Source organism: Prunus persica, chromosome G2 (assembly GCF_000346465.2).
Source record: "Prunus persica cultivar Lovell chromosome G2, Prunus_persica_NCBIv2, whole genome shotgun sequence".
NCBI classification, from domain to species: Eukaryota; Viridiplantae; Streptophyta; class Magnoliopsida; order Rosales; family Rosaceae; genus Prunus; species Prunus persica.
This window is the reverse complement of record NC_034010.1, coordinates 9,577,057-9,586,635: the sequence shown is the minus strand read 5'-3', so window position 1 is coordinate 9,586,635 and position 9,579 is coordinate 9,577,057. Positions and strand designations below refer to the sequence as shown.

Genomic DNA, 9,579 nt, shown 5'->3' with positions numbered 1-9,579 from the left:
GGGTGAATGCGCTATTGGAGCTATACTTGAGGCACTATGTGAGTGCCAACCAACGAGATTGGACAAAGTTGTTGGATGTTGCTCAGTTCTCGTACAACTTGTAATGGTCGGAGTCGACACAGTCAAGTCCTTTTGAGTTGGCAATAGGATAACAACCTATAACACGGAACACAGTGGTGTCAGGCTACACGGGGAGTAGCCCTGCTGCATACAAGATGGCCAAGGAGTGGTAGGTGACTAATGAGCTAGCTCGAGCTCAATTGGAGAAGGCAACTCGGAAGATGAAGAAATGGGTGGATAAGCATCGGCGGGACGTTGTGTTCCTACCAGGTGATCTGGTCTTTGTGAAGCTCAACCCTTCTCAACACAAGTTCACTAGAAGATTGCACAAGGCGTTGTTGAGGAGATATGAGGGCCCATTTCCTATCGTCCGATCAGTGGGAAGAGCTGCTTACCGTGTGGAACTACCACCTCGATTGAAGATTCATCCGTTGTTCCACGTGAGCAATCTCAAGCCCTACCATGCCGACACCAATGAGCCAAGTCGTGGAGAGTCTCAACGAGCTCCACCTTTGATGGTGACTTCATTTGACAGGGAGGTTGAGTGCATCATGGCCAAGCGATAGATGAGACGCAAGGGTGTACCGAGGTACTTTAAGTACTTTGTCAAATGGAAGGGCCTGCCAGAGTCTGAAGGCAATTGGGAGAAAGAAAACTCTTTGTGGAAGTAAAACGACATCATCGAAGCATTCAAATGAGACGGATCTACCACGGCAACGAGGACGTTACCGGATTAGGTGGGGGAGAAAGTCACGGCCTGCATGTTCAAGGCCCAACCCGTTGGATTGATCATGCTAGACCTCTTAGCCCACATGTCCAGATTCGTTGTACAGTAGTAGGTAGACTACGGTTGGTGACAGTAGTTGGTAGATGCCGGTAGGTGACATTGTATCTTAGCCACCTACTGTGGTGGTAGGTGGGATAGGGAAAGTATATAAGGAGGATGTCACATTGTGTATCCTCACCTCACAACTTGTAAAACATATATTCTCCCAAACTTTCTTAAGCGTTCTTATTGTGTTCTTGCTCTTGCGATTGTTCTTGCTTGGTTCGATCTTGTGTTGTAGGAAGGAGGCTAACTTAGCTTGTTCGAGAGGCGATCAAGTCTAAGGCCGCACGTAAGGAAGACTCCGAAAAAGTCATCCCGTAACAGTTGGACGAACCGTCACGGATCTAGCCATCGCGGCGACTTTGCCTCTCGTCTTCATGCTTCCAACCATGGTTGTTTGGAAGGCTTCGGTGGATTGGAAAATAGGAGGAACGGATTCCTTGAGCATGCGTTGAGTATAACTCATGCTCTCAATGAAAGCACCAATTTGTGGGAACAAATTTCCCCATGAGAATATTCGGTTGCAAAGATTCCCCTTTCTTCTTTGCTGCCTCCTTCTCCCTGCAAAATAGAACAAATAAGAGGACCACACCCGAGGGGTGTTGGCTAAAGGCCCTCCGATGTCTAAGTCAATTCAATCGATCCGTAGAGAAACGACAGCTAAAATAGGGTACGGGATGTGTTTAATGTGTAAATCGGACGGCCGGAGCCTTATGTAAAAGAAAGAGAGAAAGAAGGTGGCTAGGGTTTGAGAGGAATTTTCTGCAGAGTTTCAGTAGAGATTTCAAACGTACCTCAACCCTTGTGTGTGGCTATCCTTTTATAGTGGTCTTGGAGGCTAGGGTTTCAGAGGAATAATTCCGTAGATGGAAGGGAATTATTCCTCCTCTATTTAGGTAACGTTCCATTTAATTGGGTAATCCACAATTAAAATGAGTAACTCCCAATTAGGTTGATTAATTCCCAATTAGGTCAAATAATCCCCAAATGGAAGGAATTATTTGACCTCGGGTCTGATTTAATTCGGTTACCACAAATGCCCCCTAGCTTTTGCATGGCGCGTGGTGGCATGTAGGAGATGTGAATTATCTGTTGGGATGTCCAGCTGTAACTGCGCTTCCTTCAGTGAGTTGGACTCCTAGGTTCCCAATTGGTGTAAGCTTTTGACTGTTCTTGGAGTTGGGTTCTCAGTAGGAATGGGCTTGCGATTCCTTCTTGACCTAAGGTGCCCAACTTGTGTAAATGCAGGGCTTCTCTTCACTCTTCTTCACATCGCAGACTTAACTTCTCTACTTTCTAGCTTGAGAAAGATCTTGGAGAATTCATACTGCTTGTCAAAGAGAGGAGTCGCCGTGCATCCCAAGGTAAGTCGAGCACGTATATTTCTTTTTCTTCGTCTTTTCTTGTTTTTTGCGGCAAAAGGCCGGCTGGTTGTCGTCATGGCAACGGCTGGCAGTGAGCGGCAGCCGTGGTGGATCAGGTGTGCGCAGGTGGACCAGTTGCCCCCTATGTTCACAGGTTTAGGCTGGACCATGCTTGGCCTCATGCATTGTGAGCCGCATAAGTTGAGAGGGTATCAGGAGGAAGTCAGTGGTCTGCCCCCTGCCTAGGATGTTGAGAGATGGAAGCAGAATAGTCCAGATTCTGATGATCTGTCGACGGGCAGGAGGAGTGTTCTGCCGGAACCCCCCTTGAAAAAGAAGGTTGTTGCTAAGTCTTCAAGAGATGAAACTACTTCTTCGTAGGCGAAGAATGTGTCTCCATTGAGGAAGAAGCCAAAGCTCCCTTATGCTGAGAAAACTCAAGTGGGATCTCTTCCATCGTCATATGCTGGGGTTAAATATCTTGTTGGTGCTGATAGCAGGAAGGTTGGTGGTACGCGCAGCCCTAGGGATGTTCTACTCAAGCCTCCTGCAGACAAGTTTGAAAACCATGATCTGCTCTATAGAATAGCCCATGCTCGATCTAGCTCACCTGCCGAGAGGCAAATAGATGCAGGTATTCCTCTTCAAAGTTCGGGTCGTCTGCCTCAGTCAAAGGATTGTTGAGTCACGGGCAGTCAAGTGTGGAGTTGATTCAGCATCATTGACTTCATTGGAGGTGAGGATGGCGGCAACTGAGGAGATGAGAGAGTTATCTCCTAAGGCGAAGGGCTCTTCCGCAATGTCAGCTGCTGATCCTAAGGTGGATAAGTCCAGCCCTGCAGAGGATGCAATTGTGTCTGATCTACTCAAGATGAACTTTCTGTCAAGTCCGTCTGCTTGCTTCAAGTTGGTTGATCATATCTATCAGGCTGGTGATCTTGAGATAGTCTCAACCCTTCCCTCGAAAAAATAAAGGGAAACAACATTTCATCTACTTCAAAAGAGAGTAGTTCTTGCTGTTCAAACTATCTGAAACTCGTCTGTTGTTGCACCCTCTTCTATTGTTGACTTGGTTAGTCAAAAAGATGCCTACTTCTGTCTTGAGTGCAAGAATGCATGAATGCGTACAAGCTGGGCTACTTGGACTGCTCAAATGGAAATGATCCCTTCTATGCCATTGAAGATGGAGACATCGGGATGCTCTGTTCTGACTTGCTTCCTATGCAGAGTAAGCATGTTAATGTTGTGAACATGGAAGGAGCTGAAGAGCAGACGGTCGAAGAGGCGGTAGCTGAAGAGGATGAAGCAGAGGAGGATACAGCAAATGAGGTAGTGACAGACATCGCGGATCAGTGGAGCTGTTGAGAACGTGGCTGATCAGGAGGACGACGAAAAGGATGTAGATCAGGGATCTCCTGCTGGCATCTCGGAGTAAATTTCTTTTCAGCTTTTGTAATCTGCTTTCTTGTATAGAATAATTGGTCTTATCTGACCATTTTCTCTTTGTTGAACATTACTATGGAAATTTCAGTTATTTTTTCAACTCCAATTTGCATATTGACTTGTAAATTGCTTGTGTAACTAGCATTTCCCTTTGGAGATTCATGAGTGCCAGGGTCCCCCTTGAAGGACTCCGGGCATGCTCTGCATATCCCGTAGGATGGTTCCCTTTAGGAAAATTAGCAAGTGCCAGGGTCCCCCTTAAGGGACTCCGGGCGTGTTCTACACATCTTGTAGGATGCCTTGGTTGTCGCCCTGCGTCTCCCGAAGGACGCTGCTTATGGGCAACTGCATGACTATCCTACCTCCCTTAGGAAATGGATAGGAACCTGGATACCTCCCTCAGAAAGCATGGAGGCCTTCTTTTGGGAAATTCCTAGCTCGCCTTGCGTCTCTTTTAGGACGCTCCTTATGGGCAACCATGTGACTATCCTGCCTTCCTTAGGAAACGAATAGGAACCTGGATACTTCCTGAATGAGGCATGGAAACCTCATTTTAATAAATTCCTGGCACACCCTGCGTCTCCCTTAGGACGCTTTTTTAGCGGGCTGCATCTCCAAACGGACACTTCTAGTCGTCGCCCTGAGACTCCCTTAGGACGCTCCATATGGGCAAGTGTGTGACTATCCTGCCTCCCTTAGAAAATGGATAGGAACCTAGATATTTCCCATAGGAGGCATGGAGACCTCCTTTTAAGAAATTCTTGGCGCATGCGTCTCCCTTAGGATGCTATTTAGAGGGCTGCGTCTCCAAACGGACGCTTCTAGTTGTCGCCTTGCGTCTCCCTTAGGACGCTCCTTATGGGCAACTGTGTGACTCTCCTGCCCCCCTTAGGGAACGGATTGGAACACGGATACCTTCCTTAGGAAATTCCTTGCACACCCTGCGTCTCCCTTAGGACGCTTCTTATGGGCTGCCTCTCCCGAAAGACGCTGCTCGTGGGCAACTATTGATGGCCCTCCTAGTTGGGATTCATCGTTTTTGACCCTTGCCTTTGTGCAGTGATGAAAGCCTTCCTTAGCACGAGGTCGCCTGGTTGAAATTGTCTGACCTTGGCTAGTAAGACTTCAATTGCTGCTAATAGGAGGCGACCCGAATAATTGTCTTCTCGCACTCGCCCTCAAGTAAGTCAAGGTTGAGCCTCATCTGTTCGGAGTTCTGATCAACACTGCCCAGCTCAAGACTTATGGAGGGGACAGTGATGTGAGGTGGTATGATCGCTTATGTTCCATAGGTGAGGGAGAATGGGGTTTCACCAGTCGATCTTCGCTTGGTGGTGCGATAAGCCCATAGTACTCCGGGGAGTTTATCCACCCATTTCCCTTCGACGCCTTCTAGCCTTTTCTTCAAGCAGTCCAATATGACTTTGTTGGATGCCTCGGCTTGTCCATTTCCTTGGGGATAACTCAGGGTGGACAAGTGTTGCTTGATCTTGTATTTCGCAAAAAAGGTGGTGATCTGCTCGTCAATGAACTATGAGCCATTGTCGGTAACCAGCGACTATGGGCAGCCAAACTGGCATATGATGTTTCTCCAGATGAATCGCTCCACATCGGCTTCCTTAGTAGAGGATAGAGCTTTGGCCTTGATCCATTTAGTAAAGTAGTAGGTGGCAACGATCATCATTTCTTTCTTTGGGGGCGCTGGTGGCACGGGACCCACTAGGTCAATGGCCCATTGCATGAACGATCATGGACTGTTTTGCAGATGATAGACTTCTACAGGCAGGTTAGGGATCGGCTTGTATCGCTGACAGCGATCACATTTCTTGACACATTCAACGGAGTCGTGATGCATGGTAGGCCAGAAGTAGCCTATGTTTAGAGCTTTCTGGGCGAGTGACCTGCCCCCAGAGTGGTTGCCACACTCGCCGTCATGAATTTTGCAGAGAACCTCAAGTGTTTGAGGGTACTTTATGCAGGTGAGATAAGGGCCGGAGTATGATATGTGGATGAGCTTGTTGCCGTGCATGTAGTATCTCGCGGTCTTCTGCTGGACCTTTCTAGCTTCTGACTTGTCCGTTGGTAGGTTTTCATTCATCAAATAGTCGATGATGGGGTCTTGCCAACTAGGGTCCGTCCGTCTGCATGCGCATTCTCTGCCTGGGGCACTTGTTAGATGGTGAAGGTGGGAAATGCCTTCAACAGCTCTTGTACTCTATCAAGGTACAAAATCATCATTGGGTGCTTCGCCATGTATTCACATGAGGCTTGATTCGTGATCAACTGTGAGTCTGAGTAGATGGCTAGCTTTCTGATTGTGAGCTCCTTTGCCAAGCATAGGCTGACGAGCAATGGCACGTATTCTGCCTCGTTGTTCGAGGCCAGGAAGCCAAGTGTAATAGCTTGCTCCAACAGGGTTCCATCCAGGGTGGTGATGACGACCCCTGCTCTAGCTTCTTTTTGGTTCTACGCTCTATCTACGCGCAATTGCCACATGTCTCTGGGTTGGCTAGGTTCTGAGGAGGTCCCGTCTGCTTTTGAACTTTCCTTATTTTGGTTGACCAACTTCTCTTCTTCGGTTGATAAAACCTGGGCTTTTATTGCAGTTTTTGGCTGGTAGAGGAGGTCATATTGGCTTAGCTCTATAGCCCATTTCATGAGTAGTTGAGAAGCATCAGGGCTGTGGAGGATTGATCTCAAAGAAAAGTCGGTCATGACGATGACTCGATGAGCTTGGTAGTAGGGTCGCAGCTTTCTCGCAGAAACTACAAGAGCCAAAATAAATTTCTCCAATTTCGGGTAGCGAGTCTTTGCATCAGGGAGAGCTTTTGATGTGTAGAATACCCGATGTGAGAGCTAAACTAACAGCTGAGTTGGACACTACCACGTACACGAACAAGTCCTCACTAGGGACTGGCTTTGAGAGCAGGGGAGGTGAGGTGAGGTAAGTCTTTAGATTATGGAAAGCTACTTCGTACTTCTCATCCCATTTGTCTCTTTGTCCTTTCTTCAAAGCTTTGAATAATGGTCTGCACTTGTCGATTGATCTCAAGAGGAATCGGTTAAGGGTCGCTGCTCTGCCCGCCAGACTTTGTATCTCTTTCACCGTGGAGGGCGACTTCATCTCGAGAATGGCTTTGATTTGACGTGGGTGTGCCTCGATACCTCGTTGCATGACCAGGTATCCCAAGAATCGGCCGGAGGATACACCAAATGTGCAATTACTTGGATTCAATTTCATGCAATATTGGCGGAGCAGGCTGAATGCCTCGGTAAGATTTCTGATGTGATCTACACGTTTTGTGGCTTTGGCCAGCATGTCATCCACGTCGACCTCCATAGTCTTGCCAATCTGGTCCTTGAAGATTTTATTTACGAGCCTTTGATAGGTTACTCCGGCGTTCTTCAGCCCAAAGGGCATGGCCTTGTAACAGTAGGTCCTTCTCCCGATGATGAAAGAAGTTTTTGCCTTGTCATCCTCGTGCATCAGGATTTGGTTATAGCCAGAGTAGGAGTCCATGAAGCTAAGCAGCTGATTGCCAGAAGTGGAATCCACGAGTTGGTCAATTCTCGGCAATGGGAAGTTGTCTTTAGGGCGTGCTTTATTGAGGTCTGTGTAATCGACGCAAACTCTCCATTTGCCTTTTTTTTGTTTTGCCACCAGAACAACGTTGGCAAGCCACTATGAGTAGGAGACCTCTTCGATGAAGCTGGCAGCTAGGAGTTTGTTAATCTCAGCTTTGATGATAGCGACTCGCTTGGATGCAAAGCTGCATCTCTTTTGCACCACTGGCTTGCAGGCAGGGTTGACGTGGAGTCGGTGACAGATGATGTTTGGGTCGATGCCAGGTATGTCTGACGGCGACCTTGCGAACATGTCTTTGTTGCTCTGGAAGGTGGTAAGCTCCACCTTCTCTTCTGGGCTTAAATACCAGCCAATCCGCTCTTTCTTGTCTGGTTGGTCAGGATCCAAGGGTATTAACTCGACGTCTTCCTCAGGTTTCCATCCTTCTTCAGCAAAGAACTCTGGACGGATTTCCTCAGCTTGGTCCTGACGCTTTGATTGCTACAAGATAGCAAGATTCGATTGCTCAACCTCCTCCAAATCTGTCTGGCTCACAGGGAGGAACTGCGCTTGTTTGCTTTTCTTCAGCCCTTGGGCGGAGCATTTCCTCGCCATTGCCTGATCGCTATTGATTTGGCCGACACCACCCCCAGGGATTGGGTACCGAATTTTCTGATGTGTGGCGGAGGTGATGGCGTTGATCTTGCCGATCCATAGTCTACCCAGAATGCCGTTGTAGGTTGAGACCTCATTAATGACTATGAAGGTTTGCGAGCTGATTATAAGTGGGAAGTAAACGTCGAGGTCTATCGTGCCCACGGTAACTGTTGTTGCACCATTCAAATTGATTAGCAATCTGGCTAATTTGTTGATCTTTGTCTCCAAGCCCATCTGTTGGATGACCGCCAGTTGCAGGATATTGGTTGCGCTACCCTCGTCTACGTGGATTCGGTCGACCATGGCCTGAGCAATTTGAATGCTTATGACAAGGGCATCGTTATGTGGCATGTCGAGGCCGATCAGATCTTTCTTTTGGAAGGCAATTACAGGATCGTCTTCTGCTGGTGGAAGGTCGGTCGAGATTTGGGAGATCACGGTGGCCTGTTTGATCTTCCTCTTCTTTTCCTTGCTGGTAGCCCAGACTCCTCGGAGTCGGCTAGGATTGTGTTAATTCTTATGACCTTCTGAGGTGGCTCCTTGGCGGTGTCTCAATCCTCAATCTGTTCGATGGCCTGCTTCGCAATAAATTTAGTGCAGTGGCCTTCTCTCACGAGTTCTTCAAGGTGCGCTTTCCAAGCGAAACAGTTGTTCGTAGTGTGCCTATGCATCCCATGGAAGGTACAGTATTTGCTAGTATCCCTTTTGTCCGGATGTCCATTCAAGGGTGGCGGTCTTCTTACCCAAGGTTTGTCCTTCACCTGGGCTAAGATTTGGTGTATGGGATGGTGAACTTGGTGTAGTTCTCCCCTGCCGTAGCCTCCCCTTGTGGGTGCGACCTGCGCTTGTCCTTGTTTCTATTGTTAAATCCGTCGCTTCTTTGGCCTGCCCACTTAGTCGGCTGATCTTCCTACTTCGTAGACTTTTTTGCGGCGTCTCGATCGTCATCCCAGAGCGCATAGCATCCCGCAGTCGGTCGTCACATCCTACAATGTTGGCCTTTTCTGCCTTAAATCTCTTGATGTAATCTCGAAAGGATTCGTCGGACTTCTTGCGCAGGTTGTACAAGTGGTCAAGGTTCTTCTTAATTGTTTGGTAAAAGGTGTATTCTTTGGTGAAGACGTAAGCCAGCTCTTGAAGCTGCTGATCGACCCGGATGGTAAGGTGTGGAACCAGTCTTGGGCTGCTCCTCGAAAGGTCATCGCAAATACCTTGCACATCAGCACGTCGTCAGCCTTGTGGAGGATCATGACACTTTTGAAGTGTTTTAGACGGCTTTCGGGATCGGAATCCCCTTTGAAATGTGTGAATGTGGGCATTGAGAATCGCTTTGGAGGAGCAGCTTGCTCGATTTCGGCAGTGAAAGGCATAGAGTTTGCCTGGTCTATCTCCTTTCGTAGTGCATCTTCAAAATTTTCGCCGATCTTCAAGTCTCGAAGTCGGTCATTCACAAGCTTCTCTACATCTTTCGCATACATTGCTGGTCGGCCACGTTGGCGACCTTCACGAATTATTCGATGCTGACTGACTTCCTCGTTGATTTCCAAGGATCAACCTTCCCGTCTGCGATGCCTAGGTGGCATGTTGGTGGACTGCGCCTACCAAAGATTCTCTGTAGCTTGTCGATGAGGACAGGCTCTTCGAGAGTGAGTGACGGAGCG

General features: G+C 48.1%; 1 protein-coding gene across 1 annotated transcript; it reads right to left on the bottom strand.

Moving 5' to 3' along the window:
* LOC109947298 lies at positions 7,379-8,269 on the bottom strand. Its single transcript, XM_020557231.1, has 2 exons — positions 7,817-8,269; positions 7,379-7,762 (listed from the first exon to the last, which is right to left on the bottom strand). Exons 1-2 carry the CDS (start codon positions 8,267-8,269, stop codon positions 7,379-7,381), a joined length of 837 nt encoding a protein of 278 aa, XP_020412820.1.

What these genes read in the sequence shown, in the direction of transcription:
- LOC109947298 (XM_020557231.1), bottom strand. Translation starts at nt 8,269, where the DNA reads ATGCCACATAACGATGCCCTTGTCATAAGCATTCAAATTGCTCAGGCC. An exon ending in AACAAGCGCAGTTCCTCCCT is followed by an intron (nt 7,763 to 7,816) that starts GTGAGCCAGACA and finishes GCTATCTTGTAG; the next exon opens with CAATCAAAGCGTCAGGACCA.